The sequence below is a fragment of the Vicugna pacos genome, chromosome 29, assembly GCF_048564905.1.
Source record: "Vicugna pacos chromosome 29, VicPac4, whole genome shotgun sequence".
In the NCBI taxonomy this organism is placed as follows: Eukaryota; Metazoa; Chordata; class Mammalia; order Artiodactyla; family Camelidae; genus Vicugna; species Vicugna pacos.
The window spans coordinates 678927-705441 of NC_133015.1; the positions used below are offsets into that span (position 1 = coordinate 678927).

The following is a 26515-nucleotide window of genomic DNA, read 5'->3' on the forward strand; positions in this document are numbered from 1 at the left end:
TTAATGTGGTAGATTGCATTGATTTTCAAACGTTAAATCAACATTTCATTCTTAGAAGAAACCCTACTTGGTCATGACATATTATATATTGCTAGAGTCAATTTGTTAATTTCTTTGTTTAGAATTTTTGTACCTATTTTCATGAGAGAGATTGGGCTGTAATTTTTCTTTCTCTTGAGGTTCTTGTTAGGTTTTGGTATCTGTGTTATTCCTTTTTTCTCTATTTTCTGAAAGAGTTTGTATAAGAGTAACATTTATTTCTTTGATGTTTGGAAGAATTAATAATTGAAGCCATTCAGGCCAAGAATTTCCTTTATAGAAAAGTTTGTGTCTTTTTAAATTTGAGATTAAATTTTTTAAATAGACATAGAACTCTGAAGATTTCCTGTTTCTTTAACATTAGTGACTTGCAAAGAATTTATTCAGCACAACTCTATTTCAAATTTATTAGCATAAAGTTGTTCAACATACCCTCCTTTTTTTGTAAAATCTGTAATAATTATCCCTTCTGCATTCTTATACTGGTAATTTTGTGTTGTCTTGATAACAAGCAATTTTATTAACGTTTCAAAGAACCAGCTTTTCGTTTTGATTTTATTATACTTTCTTTACATGTTATTTATTTCTTTGTTACTTATTTAACTTTCTTTGGATTTAGTCCCCCCAACCCCCAGCTTCTTGACATAGAAACTTACAAATTTTTCATCTTTCTGCAATATATGCACCGCTTAAGATTTTATGTAAAGCTTTCATTATCATTCATTTGAAATGTTTTCTCATTTCTAGTTTAATTCCACTTAATCAGAATGCACTTTGTGTGATTTTAATTATTTGAAATGTGTTCAGACTTGTTTTATGACCCATTGTAAGGTCAGATTTGATAAATGCTGCATACACATTTGCAAAGAATGTATTTTGCAGTTATTGAGTGTAGTCTTCTAAATATGTCATTTAAGGCAAGCTGATTATGTTTAAATCTTCTGTATCTTTACTCTTTTGTCTGTTTCTTTCATCATTGCTGAGTTAGGCATGTTAAAATCTCTAACTTTGTTTCTGGATCTGTCTCCTTCATTTCTATCAACCTTTGTTTCATAAATCCCCCAGGTTCGCCGGATTTAAGGCTTTGAAGTCAACGTGCTCCTAGGAGCGGGCGTGCTGAGGTCATTGGAAGAGGTCAGCAGCAAAGGCGGAGGCGGCACAGCAGCAAACGGGGATGCCATGGCGAGTTGGTCATTTTCCTCCCATCTCCCCCTCTCCTGGCCTCGGGGCGGCCTCTGCTACCCCAGGTTTGCGGGATTTAATTCTCCTTGTCTGCAAGGTCCTGGGATGGTGGTGAGGTGTGTTCAGGTGACAGGGATGTCGCTTGGAGCGGACTGCCTTTGGTGATCCTATCAGTTTGCTCCCATCTCCACAAGGGCATTGTCTGGGGGCGGCCTCTCCTGCCCTGGTTTCATAGTATGCATGTTTCTAGGTTAGGCTGTGCCCCTGAGGCGGGTGCAGTGCGGTCAGGTGCTGCAATGACGAGGCATGGCTGATCCATAGAGCAGGTGTATTTGCTCCAACCTCCTCTTTGGCTGGTACTGGGGTCGGTCTCTGCTATCCTAGGTACACCAAGTGTACATCTGTGTGTTTTCTGGCTCCAGGGAGGCGGGCGCGGGTTGGTCAGGGGGCGGTGCGAGGGCGCGGAGGGGGGCGGGGGACCCCTCTGCAGCAGGTAGAATGCAAGACAGGCATCACCAGCACTCCTCCCTTCGGGCTGAGGTCGCCATGGCCGCGCTGATGCACGGGCTGCCGCCGCGACTTTCCCGTGGGCACATCGCGGGAAAGGATGGGGTCAGGTGCGAGTGGACTGGGCGGCGGGAGAGGCGCTCATCCGCGCGCTAGAAGCCCGGTTAGTGACACCGGCCAGTGAGCCCCTTCGGACCGGACCCACTCGGCGGCGCGGACTGAGAAGGTCAGTTGGTGTCCGGTGTCATAATTTCTATCTAGAAAGGCGCGTGGCAGGCCGGGCCGCCGCGGGGAGGGCCGCGGCTGGAGGAGGGCGGCCCGGCGCGGGGCGCCCGTCGCGGAGGGGCGGACCTGAGGCAGGGCGGCCGCCGCCGCAATGGGCTGGAGCCGCGCTGCGGAAGGCGGGCGGTGGTGCATGGCCCCGACGGGAGGTGCGCGGCCCGCACCCGGAGCCCCGCGCGCCGCCTGAGCGCGGCGGCCGGACCGCCTCGGCGCTGCGCGTCCTTGGAGGTCTGGCCGCCGCCCGTGGACAGGACCGCGTAGCCTCCTCTTGGGCTGGGACTTGCTTGAAGGTCTTCTTCCTGGAAGCGATATCCCCCCCAACAGGAGACGCTGGAGGTGGGGTGGGCAGCCGGGGCGCTCCTCTTCCCTGACAGGAGTGTCTCGGATCGCGGGCGGCCCCAGCACGAAGGTGAGGACGCCTAGCGGGACCCCGCGGCCGCCGCCGCCGCCGCCGCCGCCGCCGCGGCCCCATGGCCGGCGCGCGCCTTCTGCGTCCGCCGCTGCCGTCGCAGGGTTTAACGTTCGAAGCTCGCGTTCGGAGCCGTTTGTTCCAGACCATTCCCGCCTTATCAGCCTTCACGCCTGCGGCGCCCCCAGCACCTGCTGGTCTCACTCGCTCCACAGAGGACCCCGCGGCAGCCCATCCGCCGCGGCCCTCGCCCCCGCCTCCGGCGGGGGCGAGGGCCGAGAGCTGGGCAATGCCTTTCCCCGTCCCCTCCTGGTGCCGGCTCTTGGCGCCCCGCCCGAAGTCCCCCGGACCCTCACCGCTTCTCGACCGGGTCAGCTCCGAGGTCGTCCAGGCCGGCGGCGTGTTCCCGGGCGCGGCTATCGCGCCGAGTAAGGTAGGCGGCCGCGCTGCGGCGCCCGCGGGGCTCAACCTCTCACCTGGACCCCGCGGCGCGGCCGCTCCGCGCGATTTGCGGGGGTCAGGGAGGGGGTGCGCGCCCCGCACTGCGCTCCCGGAAGGACTCCGCGTCTCCCAGGCGGTGAGCAGCCTCGTAGGTGTGCTGGGGATGCTAAGGGTCAGCGCCACGGAAGGGCCTGGGAACGGGCTGGGTGGGGCCGGTGGGCTGCAGCGGGGGGTCGTGAGGGCTGTGGTGGAGGGCCTTGGCCCTGCGCTTGGTCCCGGCCCGCGGGGTTCGGCGGGGCTGGAGAGGGCCAGGTGTCAGTGTGGGCGTGCGGACGGCGCGCTTGACCTCTGTCAAAGCTGGGAGGGACGCGGGCCACAACTTGTAGCGTACCATGCCGATAAACACAGCCGCCGTGCGGGGTGCCCATTCGGATCGGGTCGGGTTTCCTTGGAACCCTTCCCTCCGCAAGTGCACGTGGCCGCAAGCGGCTGGTCTCTGCCGCTTGGGTGTCTCTCCGATTGATTGATTTGAGTGTTTCTAGCTTTGCCTGCTCTCGCTCCTCCCCTCCCCCAAGACCTTCTGATATTTGGCCATTTTTGCTCTGTGTCCTGTTGGTGCCCTTCCAGCTTCTGTGGAACCAAATTGGGATTCGAGGGATAACCTAACTCTTTCTTAAGAAATGTCTTGAGGCATTGTATTTATATCGTTGGGGCCCTAAGGGATCGCGGAGGCTCCCTGATGTCAGAATCTTACAGCCTTTCATGACTCCTCCGACCAGGATCCGGGTGGGCTCCAGGTCAGTGGAAGAGCGGCGAGATCCATGCGTCCGTGCGCCGAGTTCAGAAGTGTATGAGCTCCCAAGGACCATGACCATGTCACCAAGCCATCTAGGTGTTGGTGAACTCGATGTATCGCTGTAGTGCCGGCTCAGCCTTTGATGTATTGAGGCTGAGGTTTGTCCTTGTTGCTTGTCCCCTTCAGAGATGCAGGGATGGGGGGAGAGGGACTCACTAGGTTAGAGCTATATTTGGGAAGGTAATTGAATGTTCAGTAATTAGCATTTTTAGAGCATTTTTATTCCTGTAAACTTAAGAAATTGGGAAAAATGAAATTATTCGTGAACAGATCTCTTCCTTTTTTACTAACGGTAGTTAGGCATACTGGTGAAGGGAGAGCGCGTTAGAGGAGCTTGCTCATGTATCAAGTAGTACTTGTCCAATAAATGATGGGTTGCTTTATATCTTAAGCCATTGTCCTAAAATGCTGTCCTTCATTATAAAACATAATGGGTTGTCTCGTTACCAATCCAATCTATTCCTTTTCCTTTTTAAAAAAAGTAAATGGATGTTGCCAGTCTGGTCTTTTGACAGCATTTTACTGCCTATAGAGCAGGAGCAAAGTTGAAGAACTGTTTCATTTTGCTTTTAACATTTTTTTTCCAAAAATACAGTCTCAAGTGTGAGTCCACTAGATGAGGTAGGCATACTCCACATTGGACTCCTCACACATCTAACAATTTTGTAACTAAGAAAACCGTCTAATCCCTATGTATATATGCACAAATGGTCCTCTGCACTAGGTCTCCATGGAAGCTCCTATCTTAAAAGCACCTTTACAGAAGAAAATTTGTCACCCTTTGATTTATCCATTCTCATGCTTAACAACCATCACTCTCAGAAAGTTTTCCTTATAGCAGAAGGTTTCAATTTGGGGATCCACGGATCCCTGAAGAATCCATGTTAGGGGTTTCTGAGGCCCTTGAAGTTAACGTGCATAATTTAGTTCACAGTTTGTGTGAACTTCTCTGAGAACCACTACCGAAGGTCAACCTGGATTCTCAGTCTACAGTTTGGCCACATTTCTTTTTGCCTTATTTTCTTTGAAAGATACTTTCTATCCTCTGTATTATAACTCTGCATTAATTTGTATATTATTACTGTTTCTAAATGAACAATTTCAGACCATTTTAACTTCTCTCATTTGAAATCATTTTGATGGTAATCTTTTGAACCTTTTCCAAATTCTTTATAAACCTGAAAGTCAAGGAGCTCAGAATTAGAGATCATGTATTAATGAAGACCTAGTTTAGGAGCTTGGATCTGCTGACAGTGTCAGAGGGTTAGAGCAGCAGAAGTAAGACTACTGAGATAGGCCTGGGATTGTGGCCTGTGCTCAGGTAGCTAGGCAGACCCTCATGATCAGAACAGACAGAGGGCAGGGGACCCAGGGCAAGCTTAAAGGATCGGGCGCATTTCAAAGTTCAAAGCATGATAAATAGATCCTGAATAAAGGGAGTCAGGATAAGGAGCAGGAATCAAACCCAGACCTGAAGGTGGAACAGAATCCTGCAGAAAAATCTGCATATGAATGAACTGCCACCTGTTTTAGTAAAATCAAAACTGATCTTCCTAAGTTGAGACTCTTTATGTGGAGACAGGCTGCTGGACCTTGCAGTACAAATACTAGTCTCCCATATTTCCCTAGATCCTGCAGCCTCTGCACCCAGAGTGGCCACAGAGTATTAGATCCCTGAGAGGTACATTCCCTAGAGATGTGACTAATGGAAGTAGTGCAGTGGGGCTTATAGGCTTATAAGCTGTAACATATAAAACAGTCTATCAGAATCACTGGGCTTGAGAGGGATTACAGATTCTTCTGGGAATCTGATGAAAACTTCAGGCTTTCCCTTCAGAAGGGAGGCACCAAATATGTATCATGTGAAAAAAAAATTTATGCAATCTAACCTGCCCTGAAACGAATTCATGGTTAATAAATCCTGATTGAGTATGGTGTTCTGCCTTTCTCACCCATTTGTTTCCTGCCCATTATTAATGTTTTATATAATTGTTTCAGTTGCTATCTGAGCTGTATGAAGAAGGTTTGGGCATTTAGTTTCTACACATGAGCCAAAAGATGAAATGGGGAAAGAGTAACACTGAGGCCATGGCACTGGTGACAACAGTAACTTGTGTGAGATCCCCGGGGCACGGTAAATCTGGAGGCAATGAAATGGGCCAAGGAAGTCCAGTATCCCCTTCTCACCGGATGGTTCTTCCTCTCTTCCTTAGGATCTAGGTTTTATTTTACTAGCTAGGAAGCAGTTCCCTTATAAATTACATAAGGAGATACTGCTACTGAGCTAGTTGGTCTTGTGTGTGTGTGTGTTTTAAGAGCAGTATCCAGTCCCAGGCATGGCTGGCCTAGGCCCTCAGGTGGTGGGTGGGTGAGACCTCTGGCCAGGATAAGGAGAGAGGGTGGAGCAGGAAGAATGCTTCCATGACCCAGCCTGAACTTCACTCATGGCTGTTTGTGACTATATTGTAAGTTTTACACATCCAACTCCAGTGGCAGGCCCTCAGACTCTGTCTAGAGGTGTCAGATATGTAACATTGAAAATTTTGGGAGTAATTATCTGGATAATTCAAGTTGAATAAAACCCCATTTATCACAAATTTTAGGTCCTCTGAAGCACAGAGTATCTGAATTATCCAATTAATCCTGTACTTATATACCACTTAGAAAAGAAAGAAAAAGTTACTTTTTTAAAGTTACAGGTAAATATCTATTTGGAAGAATAAATTCCCAAATGTGTAAACATTTAAATTTAAAAGTCTTTGAAGTGTATACAGACCTAGTCTCCATCTTTTGCTTTAAGTACATTCTTTCTCCCTTTCCTTGATCTCTTCAAATTCTGTTTTCCCTTGAAGCCCACTTTGGGGCCCACCCTGCCTGTGAAACAGAGCTAGCAGAATCACTCTGATAAGATTTCGGAGAGGAAATGAGACAGTCCGGTCCTGTCCTCAGCGTAGGGCCATGAGCAGTGAAGCCGCAGTTGACCCTAATGGTCGGGATGCTCTTTCCCAAATTCACTGGTCAACATTTAAGCTTCTTATTCTCTGACCATGAAAAAGACTTACTGCTTGTACCACTTTTTGACACTTAGCTGTCCTGGTTTAGATGTTATTATTTTATGTCCGTGATAAGATTGCGAACTGGTATTGAAAACTGGCATTTACTTGCTTTATAGCCTCGTGGTCTTCACTGTGATTTTTTCCCCCTCAACAGAAAATGAAAACACTAGCAGAAAGGAGGAGGAGTGCCCCGTCCCTCGTCCTGGATAAAGCCCTGCAGAAACGGCCGAGGACCAAGTAAGTGCAGAGCTCTGTGCTACACATTTGGCATGTGCTGCATTGTTTTTTTAAATGTGTGAGGTTTGTTTTTAATCAAGACCAGAATTCTCTGTTAACCTACAGAAAATAGGACTTTTGTTCTGAGGTTATTTAATAAGGCCTATTCTTTATGTGAAACATAAACATAATGAAATACATAATTACTTTCATTTTCCTTTATTAACTATTAGGATTTTTTTTCTATTTTTTATAATTGAGGTATAGTCAGTTTACAATGTTGTGTCAGTTTCTGGTGTACAGCACAATGCTTCAGTCATCCATGAATATACAAATATTTATACACTTTTGAAATTCTGTTAAATAGCTGTGAATTTTGTCTCAGGATAGAAAAGGAGGAATTGGAATGAATGGATAAGCATAGACGTGTATATAACAAAGGGACATTGGGTCTAATAGGGTTGAAAATGACTGAGAGAGGTGAAGTGCCAGGTTAGGGAAAAAGCCAACACGTGACTTACTGGGGTGGTTTTGAGTTAAGAGAACCAATATGACAATATTGCAACTATGACCCTCTGCCTTCCGGCCTCCCCATCACCTCTGCAATAATCGGTGCTCACATTGGAGCCGGTTCCCCAAATTCCTGCCTCACAAATAGTGAAATATGATGGGTTTTGTGTCAAAATAACCACAGGAAATAAAGTTTATGTTGAAATTGTGTATGTTTTAATCTTCAGCTTGTTTCCTATGAGTGTCTCTAGGTCAGTAAGATGAGTACTTAGTGCCAGAGAACAGGACTTTCACTTACAGGAATAACGCCTTTACTGTGTGCAGTATCGGGTGGTTAATACGTGTCCAAAAAAAAAAAAGCTATTTTGGGTGTTAAAGGTGCACAAAATATTTGCAAGTAGCATAATCTGGTAGGATTGGTGAAGACCTTAAAGGTCATCTAGTCTGGAGGTTTCCAGACCTTTCTAAGTCCGTACTCTGCAGTGAGACCCAGACACCTGCATATTTGTTTAAAAACCCTTCACAGTGAATTGTAATACACTCTGGGCAGAGAACCACTCCCACAAGCTACAGAAGAATCCTTTCTTTAAAGAATGCTCTCAAAAAAAACTCAAACAGAATTTTAAGAAAATATAGAATTATAATATTTATTTCTTGTAAAACAAACTGTGTGGATGTTATAAAACAAAAAAGTAAAAGTCTATACTCTCTGTCCCCAGGGGTGACCAATATTAATCATTTGTATGTCCTTCTTACACCTTTGTTTATGCAAATGTGATTAGGATTTTTATAAGGTGTTATTTAGTAATTAAAGGCTTGTAGGTACCTGGTATTCAGTTATTATTTGTCGGATGAATTAGTGAATGAGCATGTGACTCCATTTCCAAATCAAAATAGGAATTTAGTAAGTTAGCACAGTAGTTTCTGACTTTTCTGCCCTCCTTTGAGTAGCCAGTACATAAGAGACTTTCCTTGTTTGTTGGTATTATTTGTGCAATTCTGGCTAGGGAAAAATGCAGATCCGTTTTAGCAAAATGATTCTGAGTTATTGTTAGGAAGTTATTTCATGCAGCAAAATACCACAGGAACGCATGTATGTGGTCTAGGAATGACACACATATTGGCATTCTTGTCGTACTTCACTGTGTACTTAGGAACAAACTCATGTCACACAAACTTTTCTTTCAGAAAGTCACCTGTTTTGATATTTCAGCCCACCTTGTAAAAGTTACACCAAAATGTACCCGGTTTGGTTTTACGTTACAGTCTGTTTGCACTTTGATGTTGGCATTCGCCTATCTCCATCCTCACCATCCAAATTAATTTACTGTGTGTGTGTTGTTTGCAAGACTTCATAATAAGTACTTTATATACATTACCTTTCACCTCTGCTTTCTGCTGCTGCGAGGAGAGAAAGGCAGTGCCAAGGAAGCACTGTGGTGCAGTAGAAAGGGCTTGGGCTTCGGCTGCATCCAAATGCTGGCTCTCCATCCTGATTTTCTGTGTCACTTTGGGTAAATTACCTAATCTCTGAGTCTCAATGTTTTCCTCTGTAAAATATGAATCTGATGCTTGTGTCATAGAATATGAAATGAGAAAATAAGTGAAAATGCTTAGAAGATTTACATAGTTATTATTAGTTGCCGCTTTCCTTCCCTTGGGTATATTTCATTTGTAAGGTTTAAATCTCTTGAATTCTCCAGCAAAGTCAAGTTTGTTAAGGAAAAGCCACTACTTTATCATCACAGTATCGTATGACTAGAAACAAATCGAGCCTGGCTCAGGATGTAGTGGAAGCTGAGTTGTGTCTTGAGGATGACTTGCCCTGGGTCACACAGTTGGTTATAGCATTAGAGACGGGAATGAAAACCCAGATCTCTGATTTTGATGGAATATTCTTTGCATTGGATAAAGACAAGGAGAATGATACAATGTCTAAGAGAATGGATTCTGGAGCCAAATGGCCAGGTTTTGAATCCCAGTACTGTCCCTTACCAGTTGTGTGATCTTGGGCACATTTTTAAACCAGGGGTAATAAACCTACTTCATAAGGTTGTAAGAAAGACTGAATGGCTCTTCTGTATGTAAAGCTTTTAACTTAGCTTCTAGCACGTAATCAGTGCTGGAATGAAGTGCCAGTCTGAAGGTTGTTAGTGGTAGTAGTCATAGTAGCAGCAGCACTGAAGCACACATTATCCTGGAATAGAGACACTTTCAGGACCATGGTAGATGCAAAATTTAAAAAGATGAAATATGCAGTCTGGAAGCCAGCTTTACTCTAACATTAAATTCATTTTAGCAAGGCAGTTATATTTCTAAGGTCATACCTGAAGTGCGATTAGTTCAGAATATTTGAAATTTATTCTCGGTAGACCCTAACAATTCTTAAGGTCTCCCTAGGCAGAAGTTGAAAGTGTGCCTGGAATAATTCTGGGAAATTAGGGCTTGAGACATGGAGGATTGACCTGGTTTGCTTGGCCACTTGAGATGAGCAGACACCAGGGCACTCATATGTGCCAGAGCTGTGAGTCAGGGCTATCAGACTGGCTGGTTTGGAGTAAGGATGCTTGGATGAGAGGACCACAGCAGAAGGCATTGAGGAAGGAGGAAAGCAGCCGTTTGCTAACTGACTTCTTCCTCCTGGTCAGTTCACTCCTCTTGTGCGTGACTACACACACTGGCTAACGTTGTCCTACTCAGGCTGTCCCACATTGTGTTCTGCAAATTCTTCCTTAGTCCATTTCCTGTTTCTCTGTCTAGCATCTAACATCTAATTAGTCTCAAGTGGATGATGACTTAACCATACTTTCAAATGCTAGAAGTACACTTATACTCTCAAATAGTCTACTGAGGATTGTGGTCAGACCTGCTTTCACAGCAGAGTGAAACACTGTTTCTACCTGCAATAGATTAAGTGTGAACCTGGCAGATACCACCCCTGAAATGAGCTGAATGACCTCACAAAGGCCCCTTTCATGATGAGTCTCTGGAGCCATTCTTTCTGGGTTTGAATCTGGCCCTGCTTCTTACCAGGCGTGAGAATTTTGGCAAGTTTCATAACCTCACAGGGTATTAAAGATTTAGAATTATAATATATCTGGCACATAGTAAATATTATATAAGTTTTTTTATTGTGTAAAGGTATTAAAAATATGTAAATTCCTGTGTGCCCTCTCACGTGATGTAATTTTCTTAGTGTTCCAGGTGTAGGTTTTCTTCAGCTTGAATATCTGCTTTTGGAATGAAGGAACTGTGTTTTCTGCTCTTTAAATGCACATGTTCAGTGCTAGGTGTAATACAGATATTCTGTAAATACTAGCTGAGCTGAGTGAGAGATTGCTTCCTTCCCCTGGCTAAGAAGGTCAGCTGTCTGTTGGAGCAGAAAGAGGGGTAAGAGTCCACTGCTACCTAAGAAAGTAACACAGCAAGTGTCAAAAGCCACATAAAGAAATGCCCATTCCAGAGTGACCAGCAGTTTAATGTTTGCTGATTTAATGCTCACATGTTTACCGTGTCTGTATTATGAGTCACGGCCACTGAGGCTCTGATGTGTAGCTCCTGGTGCGATGGATTCTAAATCCTGCTCTGTCACTAATGGTCCTGGTAGAGTCACCTTGCCTTTCTTCAGCTAGGACTCTCCCTACCTGTCAATGGTGGGAGGAAGGGGAGAGTGAAGTTGACTAAATCTTTCGTGTCCTTTGTCCACCAGCCCCTAACTCTATGATTTTGTGTTTCTTTATCCTAACCATAACTCAGGTGCAAGAAGAATGGAAAATGGTTGAGTGGTTCTTGAAAAGACTTGTTTTTTAAGTGTGGGTTTTTTTCTTATTATGTGTAACATAGACAAAATTTTTGTCAATAAATTTTTAAGGAGTTTCTGTTCTGCTGTTCTGATGATTCCTTCCACTGCCCATCACCTTAGTTCTCCAGTGTGTGAGTCCTGATCTCTAAGATAGCCTTTCAAAAAGAACTTCTGCTTAATCCACAGTTGTCGTGTTAGTCAGGCCACAGTTCTTGTAGTTGGGCTTCTTTGCTCTCCAGTGGACCATGGACACACTTCCCAAATTCCCCACCTGTAATCTTTGAGATCCAATTTCCTCAAGCACTTTACTTTAGGACCATATTTAGGGTCAGAGGAGATTGATCTGCCTGGTTCTGAATTTTAAATACCCTTTAAATATGCATTAAGTTCAAATCTTACTCACTTCTGAGCTGTCACACCCAGCTAACGGCACTGATCATTGGGACATGCCAATACCCGAAATAAAAACGTCTGACTGCTAGGCTTTTCACAGTTTATTTAGCAGCTCTGTCTTGTAGTTCTTTTCTGCAGATCTGACATGTAGTTCCGCGGGGAAAGGAAATCTATGGAAAGGAAAGTTACTCTCTGAAGCGTTTCCAACACTGTAGGTCTACAGAAAAAGCCCCACTGGGATAGACCTCAATCTTGCAAAACCCTTTTATCACAGCTCTTAAAACTCTCCAAGGGTGCTTCTGTCACAGAACTGAGGATTGTGTATCCCCCTTACCCACTTGGAGTGTAAAGGTCAAGCATTTGCTCCTATGGGATCTTTGGTCTGTTTATTGTCATAATGTTGTTTTAGTAGCCAGTCTCTGCAGTAGCCCCAATGATTCTCAATGCTTGGAATTCACACTCCTGTCCAGTCCCCTCCAACAATGTATCAGAACTGATCCATGTAACCAATACCATGTGGCAAAAATGACAATGTGTCACTTCCAAGGTCAGGTTATAGAAGCCTGAGCCTCTGTCTCAATTGCCCTCATGCTCTCTCCAACTCACTTATCACTTGCTCTCGGGGAAGACATGTCCTGAGCAGCCCTATGAAGAGGACTGCTGTGGGAGGAACTGAAGCCTCCAACCAGCAGGCATGTGAAGGAGCTTGCAAGTGAATTTTCCAACAGCCAGATCTTCAGAGACCGTAGCCCTTGTTTTTTAAGTGTAGGGTATTTTTATTTTATTATTGCTTCACTGCAACCTCACAAGAGACCTGAACCAGCCCCACCCAGCTAAGCTGCTCCCTGGTTCCTGACCCTTAGAAACTGTATGAGATGATAAATGTGTGTTGTTTTAACTGCTGTGTTTTGGGGTAATTTGTTATGCAGCAATGGGTAACTAGTACAGGCATCTTCAAGTTATGAAACTAGCTTTCTAGAATGCTCTCCTATGTACCTTTTATGTATTCTTATAGCTAGAGGTAGAAAGATGGAAACATACTGTTCCCATTTATAAATGAAAATGCTCACTCCCCGGATAATGTCATTAAAGGGGCCAGATAACATTCTTTCTTTCTTTAAACAGCCTTATTGAGATACAGTTTATGCCATCTTATTCACTCATTTAAAGTGTACAGTTCAGTGGTTGTTAGGATATTCGCAAAGTTGTGAAGCCATCACCACAACCTTAGAGCATTTTCATCCCTCCTAAAGGAAACCTCGTAGCCATTAGCTGTCATTCCTCATTCTCTCCTGTGTCCCTTCTTCCCCTGTCTCTACCTCTAAGCAGCCATTGATTTCTTTCCTGCCTCTGTGGCTTTGCCTTTTCTGGACATCTCATATAAATGCAGTCCTGCACTATGTAGTCTCTTGTCACTGGCTTCTTTCAGTTTTCATAATGTTTCCAGGGTTCATCCATTGATATGAGTTCATCAAGCTTGTATCGATTACTTTTCATTGTCAGATACTATTTCATTATATGGGTAAATATAGCAGTTTTGTTTATTTGCTCCTCAGTGGATGGACATTTGGGTTATTTTCACCTTTTGGCCGTTATGAATAATGCTGCTGTGAGCATTCATGTACCAGCTTTTATGTGGACATAGATTTCATTTCTCTTGCATATATCTAGGAGTGGAATTGTTGGGTCATATGGGAATTCTGTTTGGCTTTCTGAGGAAGTGCCAAATTCTTCCCAAGGCACCTGCACCATTCTGCATTCCCATCAGCAATATATGAGGGTTCTAACTTCCCCACGTCCTTACCAACCCTTGTTATTTTCTACATTAGTGGGTGTAAAGAGGTATGTCTCGTGTGTGTCTATGTTTTTATTTGCCTTTCCCTTATGATGTTGAGCATCTATTCATGACACAATGTACTCGGTTCAGCTTGGTTCAGCTTGTGTATTCCTTTCCTCAGATCTGGATTCAGGTCTAATCTAGGCACTGCTATTAGGTTGGTTATCATTTCTAGGTCACTGAAAGTCATAAGGAGAATTTATCTTATTTAGAGACAAAATATGTCATAAATGCATGTAAATTTATTTCTAATTCAGATTCAGGACTATAGATGTGTTCATCACCCTAGCCTATGTTGGTATCTGTGTTTTCTGTCTTTCATGCTGAGAATACTACATTCAGTGACTCTGGGAATGTGTGAATTGAAATAATTACGTTATTTTACAATATACAGTTTCAGAATAACATCATCAACACTACTACCATCTATATGATTACTGAAAATAGCTTGATTTTTTTAAGCAACTATTTGTATCTTTATGGCATGTCCCATTAGTGATAAACAGGAATACTGTTTTTTTTAAAGTCACTTGGATTAGTTTTTCTCTTTGTGGTTATTTTGGCTAATTTGTTTTAATTTTACTTTTATACTTTTATAGTTTACAAGTTTTATAGTTTGTGCTTTATAATTTTATAGTTTTTACTTTTGTATAAAACTAAAAATTTCTATGGTTTCATAAAATTTTATAATTAAGTAAATATTTACATAGTACCAGTTGAATCTCTTAAAACAAGGTATATTCAAAGATGTTTAGTTTCTGTCTCCTCAACCTTGTTTTTTTCCCTCCTTTGTCATTGCCAACTTTCAAAACATTCAGTTTTTTATATAAGTAGATGTGAATTCTCTTTCTTAAATAATGATATATACTTTCCACCCCGTTTTTTTTTTTTTTTAACATAACACTATCTCTACGGCCACTTCATACTAGTATATAGAGATACTTTTCTTCCCTTTCTACAGCTTACTGGTAATCCATAGCTCACATATGCAGTGGTTCTTTCATTCAGTCTGATGAAAGTATGATCACTTTTTTCCACTCTTCTGCTATAAGTGATACTCTAGTGATAAGCTTGAACTTATCAGAAGTGGAATTGCTGTCTATCATTTTGCTAGATATTGACACATTTTCCATTTTTAAAGGTTGTGCCATTTACATTCTCACCACTGATGTAGAAAGAGGTCCTGTCTCTGCCACAGCCTCACTTGCAGATTATGTTGATATGATGTATCCAGGGTGGTTTTCATTTAAATTTCTATTAGTATGAAGTAAAATATATTTTAAATTATATTTATGTAAACAAATGTAAAGTAAATTTTAAAATATTTACTCTGCTATGAAAACATAATCAGAAATGCAGGGCAAAAAAACAAACTCATCAGAGCAATGTAGAAATATAAACTGTTCTTTACATAAAAATAAATGCTGAATTATTATTTCTGCTGTCATTTTTTACATATAATTTGGAGTGTTAATTATGAGAAGGTCACTGGATTTTTCTTAAACTGAGAACTTATATCCAGATAATATTTCCATATCAGTACTACAGTAAGAAGTAAAATTTTACTAAACTTGTAAGTTGACTCACTGGATTTAAAGGACTTTTTTTCAACTAACTTCTGGATGTGAATTCCTTGTCCTCCTGCTGTTCTTTTCTCCCCCGGTGTGTCTCTCCCCCATGTTCTGGATAAACACGTAAGTTCTTAGTTACACAAAAATGAGCTTATGGTTATGTTTGTGCACCTGGATAACAAAGTGGACTAATTCCTCTTGGACTTAGTAATTGTCTGCTTTTTATGAAAAAAGAAAATAAGATGAAAACAGGAAAAACAGACAAAGGAATCAGTATCAACTTTTTATTTTTTAACCTCCCACAAGCATTGAATAAGTAGGATAACTTGTCAGTGGAACTACTGGTCTAACAATGGTCTCTGACACGTTTGTTTTGGAACTGTACAAGCTTCTGAACTGAGTACCAGCAATCTGTAGTGTAGAAATTTTGGACTCAGTTTTCATTGGGCTGAAATTTTTTTTTAATCTAATGACAGTCAGAGATAGCTCTAATCTGGTGGAGGCAACATTAAACTGTTTCCTTACCTTTTAATTAGGAAAAAATTTTAACATGAAATTTACAGAACAGCACTCATATACTCAGTACCTGTATTTTCTGTATAATTGTTGACATTTGCCCTATTCATTTCCTCTGTATTTATCTGGGTATCTCCATATCTATACTTTCTCCTGAGCCATTTGAAATTAAATTATACACGTAGTACTTTCACCAAAATACTTTAGCATAGTCCTCAATCTAGCCTCAATTTTTCTCTCATATCCGACCTTTAAGGTAAGAGAGTGGGTGAAAAATGGGCCAACATAATCAAACACTGGACATTCGTAAAGAGAGTAGCAGGCATGCTGCTGGTTTTCCAAGGCACTGAAAATAAGTGCCTTGAAATGTGGGTGACCGCTTTTTTAGTTCTGAGGGGGAAAGACCAGGGTATTGTCCTTGGAGACTGTGTTCCTGAAAGTATCTGCTCTCCGTTGGTGGAGGACGTGGAGGGGAGCTACTGTGGATGGGTGTGGGTAGCTGGCCCTCTACTCCCAGGATCTAGTAAAAAAAAAAAAAAAGGCTGACTTGCCAGCACTCTCCACTTGCCCCCAAGTTAAGCCTTGGGACTCCACCCCTTTTAAAAACTGATGGAAGAACAATTCATCACTCTGTCTCTTCATCTATTCCCATGCCCTGTCATTATTTATTCACTTTTCTTTCTCACAGTTCTTTCTATAAGCCAGTGACAGCCGTCTCTTCTAACACACACCTCAGATACCTAGAAGATGTACCAGTCTATGCAAACAAAATCTTCTGAGGTCAGTGGTCCAGAGTGTGGTCCTGAGAATCACCTGGGAAAATGTTAGAAATACTGATTATAGCACCCTACCCCATGCTGAATCAAAGCCTGCAGGACTAGAGCCCAGCATTCTGTGTATGTTTTAATCAGCCCTACACATGACTCAGATATAGGTCAAATCTGAGGCCATTCGCTGGGTGAAGTCTCATTCTCAGAAGTGATTAAGCCATAGTCAGGTAGCATAGTATAGGCCAAGGAGTGAAAGTCAGGTAATAAGGCTAATCCTTTGCAACACCAGAGGGCAATTTCCAGGCCTCTTCAGGATTTCTGAATGTCTGCAGATGGCTGATGCAGGCTCTGGTAGCACAAGACAAAAGCGAACGATGAATAGCAGCAGCCCGAGTCCAGGATGTTATAGATGTGGGCCAACCCCAAGTCCTCTGTGCACTGGTGTCACTGGCGTCACTAGTGAACGGTGTACCGTTTTTCACTCTATTTGCATTTTGTAAACCCGAGTTTAACTTTGCCCTGTAAATAAGAGTGTTTTTTCAGCACACTTTTTTTTTTTAAAAAAATCTGCTTTCCCTCCCATGTAGGCACAGTGAATGAGATAAAACGAGTCGTCTTCCTCCTTGCCAGGCATAAATTGTTACTGTTTGCCGTAGGGGGGACTCTCTCCTTGAGCTACTTTTAAATCTGTGTTGTAGTCTTTGTGCCAAGGAGGAGATGGGAACTGTGATATCTTAAGGAAGAAGAGGATTATACAAAGGCTACAGGAAGGCATTTTTTTTTCCTAAGGCAAGTGACCCTTTAGGCTTCTTAAGGTTTCTAGGAAAGTCCCGAATGGGTTTCTCCTTCGCCTGTAGGGCACAGGCCAGTATCCACAGCTTCTGGACCATTTACCCATGTGGGAAAGGCAGAAAAACCTCTTGGTCTCAGGATTCTGCACCAATACAAACCAGAGGTCTGCCGCCATTGAAGGTGAAGCTAGAAACTTTTTTTGTGTGTGTGTGCCACAGAGCTATCACAAATTCAAGGCAGAATTAGACTGCCATGGGGATTGAGGAAGGGCAGGACTATGAGAAGACCCTACCTTAGAGGCCCAGGTGTGTAGACTCTGCCTAAAATTGAGACAGGTCAGGAGGACTGAGAACCCCACTTGTTCCCACAAAAAGCCTAATGCTGAGTAGCATGCAGTAGGAACCTCCTGCTAGGACAAGAGCAAGAACCACCCTTCCATGAAGCACAGGTGTTCAGGGGCTGGCAAAAGATGAAAGTGGAGCAGGAACACTGAGAAGAACTCTGTAGCGTTCCAGGCCTCACACTAAGCACAGGCGGTAGTGGTCCATCATGGGGAGAATCCAAAGCCTGTGGCTCACTGATGTTAAAGACAGCAACAACAAAACCCAAACCCAGCTCAGCGACTGACTAAAGCGACTCAGCCTCCCGTGCTAATGATAATGACCTGACAGAAGAGGCGTGCCCATTTCCATGAGTAAATAGCAGCCTCTATTGTTCTTCTATCACAATGTCTAGTATTCAGTCAAAAGTTTTGTGACATAATAAATGGCTAGAAAAAGACCTATGGTTGAAACCTAAAGCAGCCAGCCAGACTTAGAGATGATCTGGATGTTGGAACTATCACACGGGGATGTTAAAACAACTATGATTGTTATGTTAAGGCTCTAGTGGAAAAGGTGGGCAGCAACCATGAACAGATGGGGAATTTTAGCAGGGAGATGGAAACTCAAAAAGAGCCAAATGGAAACGTAGGAGATAAACATGTGCTATCAAAGGTGAGGAATTCTTCAGTAGTTTTATCTGCAGACTTGACGTAGCTGAAGAAAGAATCAGTAAACCTGAAGATGGGTTAATAAGAAGTTTTCCAACACTGAACACAAATTAAAAACATGTGACATATCCAGGAGCTGTGGAATAATGTCAGACGGCCTGCCATACATGTAAGTGGTCCCAGAAGAACAGAGAGGAAAATGGGGCAGAAAAAAATATTTGAAGATACAAATGGCCAAGAATTTTACAAAATTAAGGAAGAAGCTCAGAAGCTCTCAAGCTGAATAAATAAACCAAATTTTGTGTATTGGTAATGGAGGGAGGACATCCTGGCAGGGAGGGATGGCTGGAACCCTAAGCTCATTGTCTTGTCCCTTTACGTCCATGTACCACTGAGGATCTTGCTCTACTTATCACTGCTGTCATCACACTGATAATTTAAGACTTTAACCCTAGTGTACATATAGCGCCAGTGTCCCAGCAAGGGCAGACTGTGTGGGATTACCTAAGCGAGACACAGGAGTGCATTTCTCCATGTGTGTTCAGTGTGAACGGGCAGCATTGCTGCTGTCAGATGTTCAGTTGAGGGGACGGAGGGTTCTCCACCAGCTTTCACTGTATGTATAGCAGAGTAAAGGCTGTGGGAAATAGGGAAGTAAAGAAACCTCTTCAATCTCATGTTCCCCTCAGGTTCCTTTTCCCTGATCTTCACAAAAGATAAACTCTAGAAGGAACAGGCATTTTGTTTGTCTCATTCACCTCTTAGAACAGTGCCTGGCAATTGTTAATTTATTCAGTAAGTATTTAAATGCCAACTATTTGTCAGGCACTTTTCTAGGCATTTGGGTATACTATTATGTGGTCCTTGCTTTCATGGAGTTTACATTCCAGTGGGGGGATGTGGATAGGAAAATACAAAACAAATGAGAGTATTAAAAAGTAGCACCTTGTATGAGAGAACAAAACAGGGCCATAGGAGAGAGAGTGGCTAGTCTAGGTAGGATGGCAAGGCAGGTGCCCCTGAGCTGGACGCCTTTCTCGTGGTCCTCTGAGTGCCAGTCCCAAGGAGCTCCACATTCTTATGTGACACCAAGTCCAAAAGTGAGAAGCCAGAGTCGGGCACTCTTACCCACTTCAGAGACCTGCCTCTTCCCGTGTCACTAGCCCTGACAGTATCTGCCAGCTTCAGAGCAGACCCACGACTGCCTGTGAGGAGCTTTATAAGATGATAGCAAGATAGACGTCATCATCGTAATTCATTCAGCAAACCTTCACTGACTTTCCGGTGGCCAGACACGGCTAGGAGCACAGCAGTGAATACAACGGACAAAGCCCCTTGCCCTCATGGGGGGGCGGGGACCCTGATTTTGTCCTGCTGATACTTTGGCCACATGAAGCTCTGGCTCTAAAGAGAAGATGACTTGCTTCCCACCTCCCCATTTGTTTCCTTCTCTTTCCAAAGTCTGTCTGCTTAGCTCCCTGGTTTGGAAAAGGAGACTGGGGTACAGACAGTGGAAAGGTGGTTAATGTGGCTGTATTTCTGTGGATTACTCGTACTCCCCATAGGTCTCTAGAGTGAGGTCGCTGGAGAAGCTTTTTCTGAAGAATGAGAAACATGAAACTTGCATTGCAATTTGTATTCTGCTTAGCCTTCTCCAAACCCCTGCGTTCAGAAACCTCTGGAATTTATTTCCAATGTAATTTTATTGGGAATGATAGAAACAGTAGAGCATTTTCCCACTAACCTCCCTTTCCAGGGAGGCCTCTAAGATGGAGGATATTGCTTTAGCCCTTTGCTGAATGGTCAGAGAGCGCCGTTAGCAGCACACTAATGTCTTCACAGTCTGGGAATAAATCAGGCCACATGTGTGTTTGTTCAGCTCCCAACACAGATGCAGTGCGTGCTTTCTGCTCTGTTAAGGCAATGATGTCATTCTAGCTGTGTGAAAAATGACTTTAAAAGGTGGTTGGGTTTTAGTGGTGCTGTCAATTTTTACTTTGGCCTTTAATATGTACATTTCACACTTGAACATGCGCTGGCAGTGATTTTTAAGTATTCCATTTATTGCTAACAATTTTAAGGACTTTCAATAAAATAGAAATTAATACACTTGTTAATTAGCATTTGTTTATGATAATTGTGATTAATCTCTTGATGATTTGAACATGAGAAAAAAAATTTTGAGAATGATGAAAGGATTTTTTAATATGATGATTTTAATATGATGGTTCCTCGTGATGAATGTCCAGTTGGTGAGAACTTCATGTTTCTCATTTTTTATTTTTTTTTAGTTTGGTTCTGATTTCAGTTCAGCACACATTTGTTGAATATATGCTAGGCTTTGTGTTTTATAAGGAGCAAAATTTAAAGATCTGCCCTTGTATGGGAGGTTAGAATTCCAAAATCACACTGGGCAACTTAGCACATGCTTTTGGAAATGTGCACACAGCCTAAGTCTTTGAGAGGGGTGAGTCTGAGCTAGAGTCTGTTAACTTAAGCAAGAGAAACAGTTTTTTGAGTTTTTTTTCCCCCTAATATCTTTTAGCTTTTTCTCAGTTTTGGAATGTTTTGATCACTTGAAGCCACTATGAATGAAATTGTGTGAAGTCAGATACTCATCTTTCTGGAATTCTCCCGTCCTCTTTTATTTTTATTTAGCAGCATTGATGGAAAGGAATTCCAGAAATAGAGTGACGTGGATGTATAAGTGGGACTACAATCATGAAGTAGACGGGGAGCTGGAGCAAATAAGCAAATGCATCTGCCTCCTCCAGAGAGTTACTTCTTTACACTGTGTTCTACTGGGTTACCATGATAATCATGTCAAACGAGAGAACTGCTCTTTCTCACTCCTCTCCTAGTCCAGCCAAAGAGTATTAATACCAACATTAGATTCAGAGCAAAGTGGCTTTGAGGTTTGGTTTTGGTTTCTGAATGATCCAGGTAAATTGAGTGATTTCCCTAGTTTACTTTTGTAGGTGGAGAAGACACTGTTTTGTTTAGTTATTAATCCTGCAAACATTTTAGTCCTCTGTGCCAGGCACAGTTCTAGAAACAGAGGATCAGAAATAAGACATGGACTCTACCTTACTGCACAGTGTAAAGTGCTCACTGGGAGCTCCATTCAGTTGGGGAAGCAAGGCTCACAGATACAAGACACATAAAAAACATGAAAGAGAATATGCAATTAAGTGCTACATAGCACATTTGCAGTACATTCAGTCCACAAGTAACACCTGTTATGAGTCAGATAAAGCTACTCTATCAAAATACAGACTTTAAAGAAATGTATTTATATAGTTTCTGTTTAGAGAAGAGAAAGATTGCTAAGCAATGTAGGTAATTGAGACATACAGTGAAAATATTCCTGTTCTCCGAGTCTTTGTAGCAACAGTGTTTGTATTGTGACCAATTTCAACCAGAAAAATGGGAAAATAGCCAAAGATCATTTACTGTGAGGAAAAACTAGGTGAAAAGGACTGCCAAAGCTGCTGCTTCTGCCCCAAATTGAACGCATAATCCAAAGCCTGCTTGCTTCCAGTCACCAGAAAACCATTGCTCTAGGTCTGACTTTGCAATAAGCAGTCTGGTGACTTTCACAAATCACTTGATCTTTTTGTGCTAAAGTTTTTCTTTTGTCCAAAACCTAACTCTCTTGAGAGACTCAGATCCAATGCTGACTCCTCTGTGAAGCTTTTTCTGATCTCCTGTCTTCCTCCATGCCCCCCCGCTTCATCCCCTTTCACCACCTAATTGTCTCAAAGGATGCTTTCTGACTCCTAAATTCCCTTCATCTTTGAGTTGTACCTCTTTTCTATGGTACTTACCACTTTGACCTTATATCGTATCATTTTTTACATCAAGTTACACTATTTTCTATACGTCTAGATGCCAATCAATGGTCCTGGTCAATTTAAAGGATTTTTTGTGTGTGTTTGGTTTTGCATCTTGCTTTGGTGACAGATGCCGAAGTTTTACAGGGTAAAAAGAGTGATTTAAAATGCCAGGCCTTTTAAGTACTATGTCATATCATATTTCACTCATACTTGCACAAGTGGTGACAGCCCCAGGTGAAAAGGATTCATAACTGGAGTTTTTTATACAGTAGTAAATATAAAAATTGCTTCTCTTAGCAACTTAAAAATCTTTTAGCTCAACATTTGTTGACAGTATACATTGTATATATTCCATAGAAAGCTTTTATTTTAAGGATTAGACTCACTTTTGTTTGAAATTGGAAAGTGTACTAGATTTTAATGCTTTCAGGAATTAATGTCAAGATTAGAATTCCCAACATAGGCTCGCTTGAAGCACTTGAAATAATATTAAGTTAGCCCTGTCTGAAATTACAGCATCTTTTTAGTATGTTATTTCTGTTTACCTACAATAAGTGAGTTTTAGTACAGTAAAATAAACAACTTTTTGGTTCTGTTTACTGACAGCCAACTCATTCTGCTTTACTAGTTTTCCCTTCTTCCTCAGCTTGTAAGTGTCGGGGCACCCAGGGCTCAGTACTTGACCCTGTTCTCCATCTATGCTAACTTGCTCCATGACCCAATCTCTGCCGTAGCTTTATCTCCCTTTTTCTAATTGTTATTTCAAATTTACATGCCTAGGACCAAATTCCTTATCCCCATCCCTACCCAAGTTCCCCCCCAAATCAATCTGTCATCAAATCCTATTAAGTTCTACCTTGAAATGTATCTAGAATAGAACTCTTTCTTACCACCTCCACAGCTACCAAACCACCATCATTTCTATACTGAGTTACTGCATTTCAAAAAGCCTCTAATGAGCTTTTACTAAGGAACTTTAACTCATTCTTTCATAATGAAGTAGAGCTGTCCTTTCTGAAGAGATGTCATTTGCACCAGAGTATGTGAAGTTCTAAAACTTGGGTTTTTCTCAACTTGGGTTACATCATTGATATAATTTGCATGTATTTTTTTAAGTTCTCAGAGACAATGCTCATAAGATCCTGCTCTCTCCCGTAATGCCTTGACCTTATAATTCTTCCTATCATGCCCTGATGAGTGCTTTGTACTAAGTGAGTTCCCAGCAGATACTGTTGAGCAACTTCTGTGTCTGGGCTGTGAATAAGTCATATGGTTTACTCCACTCTTAGGAGATAATATCTCTTTGTGTATGTATCTTGCTCTGTTAGGGTGACTGTTTATTAGTGTCCTTCTCTGTCCTTTAGTCTCTCTCCTCCCATATTGCTTCTGCCTTTACTTATTTAATGTTTGTGTTTTCCTTGCTCTTTAAATATTAGCGTCACTAATAAGATTGTTGTTCTCATTCTGTCACTTATAATGCCGGTTGCAATCAGTATTTTGATGATAATTTCAAAGTTGTCCTTTGTATACTTGCTCACTCTGTTTATCTAACCATTTGTGCATGTATCCTTCAAGCCCTTATCCTACCTTAGTACATTTTGAACCTGTATTATCATTATCACTAGGCTCTGTTCTGTAATATCAAGTCAGAATTCAGACTATGTAGTATGAGCTATGTGATGCATCAGTTAATCATCAATGTTAATTTGGAAATGAAAATAATGGTACATATTGCATACAACCACGTTATGGTATAATCTCTACATACACTTTTCTTTGGTGATTTGAATGGGATTTGAATGTGATTTTTATCTAGATGATGCCTATTGAAATGTAACAGTAACTTTTTATATTTTATACCATTAATAAGACAGATAATTCCTTTAGACTAGATTTCCTAAAAATGTGCTTTTTTTTAAATGTTTGAAATGTTTGAGATAGTCATGAATATCTAAGGGACAGATTTGTATTGTTGAATAAGATAGAATTTTGATTTGATAATAGTTTTTGTGGCTTCATTTCAGTAGTCATCTCTTTGTTCTAAATTATTTCTGGGCTAATTTATTCCCTAAGATTTACTAGGGTTAGCTTTGCTCAGGCAATATAGAGATTTGTAACATGACATATCATCGTAACCAGGTAGGGTAAAATAGATGCCAAAATTTGAATGCAAGGTTAAATGAGTTGGGCATACTCTTTAGACAGTGTACATGCCATGCATTGACAATATACGTCAAGAAGACTAATATGATAGAAGCAAGAAGTGAATAGTATGGATTGAAAAAGTAAGAGCAAGGAAGTAGAGAGTCCAATTAGGAGTTTATTACAAATCTAGACTCAGGAGATTTTATTTTTTAATTAGAATGTCATTAAACATAAGATGTGATTACATATGGGGGACAAAAGAGAGAAGAATAAAAAGTAGAAGAAGGGCCCTCATTCATTGCTCGTGGGATTGTACAATGGTTACAACCACTGTGAAAAGCAGTTTGGTGGTTCCTCAGTGACTTAAACATAGAATTACCATATTATACAGCAGTTCCACTCCTGGGTCTACTCAGAAGATAAAAGCAGGTGTTCAAACAAGTGTGCACACATTTTTTATAGCAGCACTATTCACAATAGCCATGAAACAGCCCAAATGTCCATCACCTAATGAATGGATATCCATACAATGGAATATTATTCACTAATAAAAAGGAATGAAGTACTGATTCATGCTACAATATGGATGAACCCTGAAAGCATTATGCAAAATGAAAGAAACCAGACATATAAGGCCACATATTTTATGGGCTGAAATATCCAGAGTAGGCAAATTCATAGAGACAGAAAGAGGTTAGTAGTTGCCAGAGACTGGGCAGAGTGGGGAGTGGGGAGTGATTGTTTAATAGGTTCAGGTTTTCCTTTGGGGATGATGAAAATATTAAGGAACTCTGGGTAGCAGTGATAGTTGCACAACATTGTGAACATACTGAGTGCCACTGAATTTTAAAATGGTTAAAATGATAAATTTTATTTCATGTATGTTTTGCCATAATTTTTAAAAATAACTTAAAATTAAGCTAGTTTTTTTTTTTAAGTGATGCCAGAGTAAGAATCATGGACTTAAATGCTTTCAGGTCCCTGGGAGTTGTAGGATACAGAGGTTGCAAGTGAGGGAATGTGGCGAACCAGGCAATCAGAATGCAGGCCAAATAAAACATGACTGTGGGCTGTGGTTCTCAACCTCTGTTACAGAGTGAACTGAGCAGCAATGATGTGATGTCAAGTAGATTCTTTATGGTAGAATCAGACTCAGCTGTTGTGTAAGAGTAGAGGGTAATTCTAACTTGTTTACCCCATGTGTTCACCATTCAGCATGGTGCCTAGCCAACACACACAAATGCTCAGAAGGCATTTGTTGGATGAAAAATAAATTAAAAATAAGTAAATAAATAAAGACTGGGCAGTAAGTCTATTGTATTCCTTTTCTCAGCCAAGTCGATCTCCATTTACCCTACCCCCAATTAATCAGTTTGCAAATTTTAATGATCTGTATTTTTAATATCTCTTGAATATGTTTTTTCTCCTATATCCTCTATCCTTTTCTCACTGCCAACTCAGGCCCATGACATTTCTTGCCTGAGATTACTGCAACAAATTCCTAAAGGTCTCCCTTCCTCTAAGCTTGCCCTCATTTATTCTCTTCAACATATGGTAAACCACAGCGTCCTGCTTAAAATCCTGCAGTGCTTTCAGATGGAGTCTGAAGGTGGTGGGGAAAACACCTGTAATGTATTGCCCCTTCCTCGTCTGCTGCTCCTCATCTCAGACCTCTGTCATGCCAGCCGCTGGGAACTTCCCAGGGTTACTGATGCATGCCCTCCTGTCTTTGACACGCTCTTCTTTTTCCATAGAATGCCCTTCAGCCTTTGTTGTCCTTCCATCCTTTAAGACTCTGATTCCTCCAAGAAACTTTCCTAACCAGTTCAGTCTCAGAGAGGGCCTCCTATTTTGGCTTTTATCTGTGCCCACAGCACCCTGCATTTCTTTTATGTCACTTACCTCACTGGTGTATCGTGATGTTTACTTGTCTGATTCCCTTGTCACATTGCTAACTCCCTGAGGCTAGAAACCACATCTATCTCCAGTGCCTGGCACATGGCAGCCACCCAGCAAAGGCAACCCTGATCACTATTACAAACAACTAACTTATTATATGGTGATCACATACTCAGTGTATTTTAAATGAGAATGCTTTAAGAGGTTCAAGGTAGGATATAAGTGTTAGATATGTAAGAAATGCCAATCAAGAATTCAAATGAGAGAAATTTTTCATGAAAGAGATGGCGTTTGGCATGAGCAGGGACCACGTGTTAGGCTTTGAGGCCATCAGGACCCTACCTAGTACTGGGGACTGGTACTACCCAGCCATCAGTAGCCGTTAGTTGATTCCCCCTTATAAACAGGCATTTCCAAGAAGTATTCTGAATTTTAGTCTATTTTCTTTTGTGATTTAAGATGAAG

At 41.8% G+C, this 26515-nt stretch overlaps 1 protein-coding gene, 1 long non-coding RNA gene and 1 pseudogene across 2 annotated transcripts in view; 1 reads left to right on the forward strand and 2 right to left on the reverse strand.

The window, feature by feature from the left end:
• The first annotated feature begins 544 nt into the window (after nt 1–544).
• Nucleotides 545–26515, forward strand: part of LOC116277890 (rho GTPase-activating protein 20-like) — a 69876-nt gene continuing 43905 nt past the window's right edge. The window contains exons 1-2 of the mRNA XM_072951694.1: nt 545–1286; nt 6927–7009. Coding sequence (XP_072807795.1) covers nt 6930–7009 — 80 coding nt within the window. The 5' untranslated portion in view covers nt 545–1286; nt 6927–6929. The remainder of the gene's footprint in view (nt 1287–6926; nt 7010–26515) is intronic.
• LOC140690166 (uncharacterized) lies at nt 11782–12410 on the reverse strand. Its single transcript, XR_012065340.1, has 2 exons — nt 12300–12410; nt 11782–11863 (listed from the first exon to the last, which is right to left on the reverse strand). It is a non-coding gene; the product is annotated as an uncharacterized lncRNA (long non-coding RNA).
• LOC116279798 (small nucleolar RNA SNORA18) lies at nt 11806–11944 on the reverse strand (annotated as a pseudogene).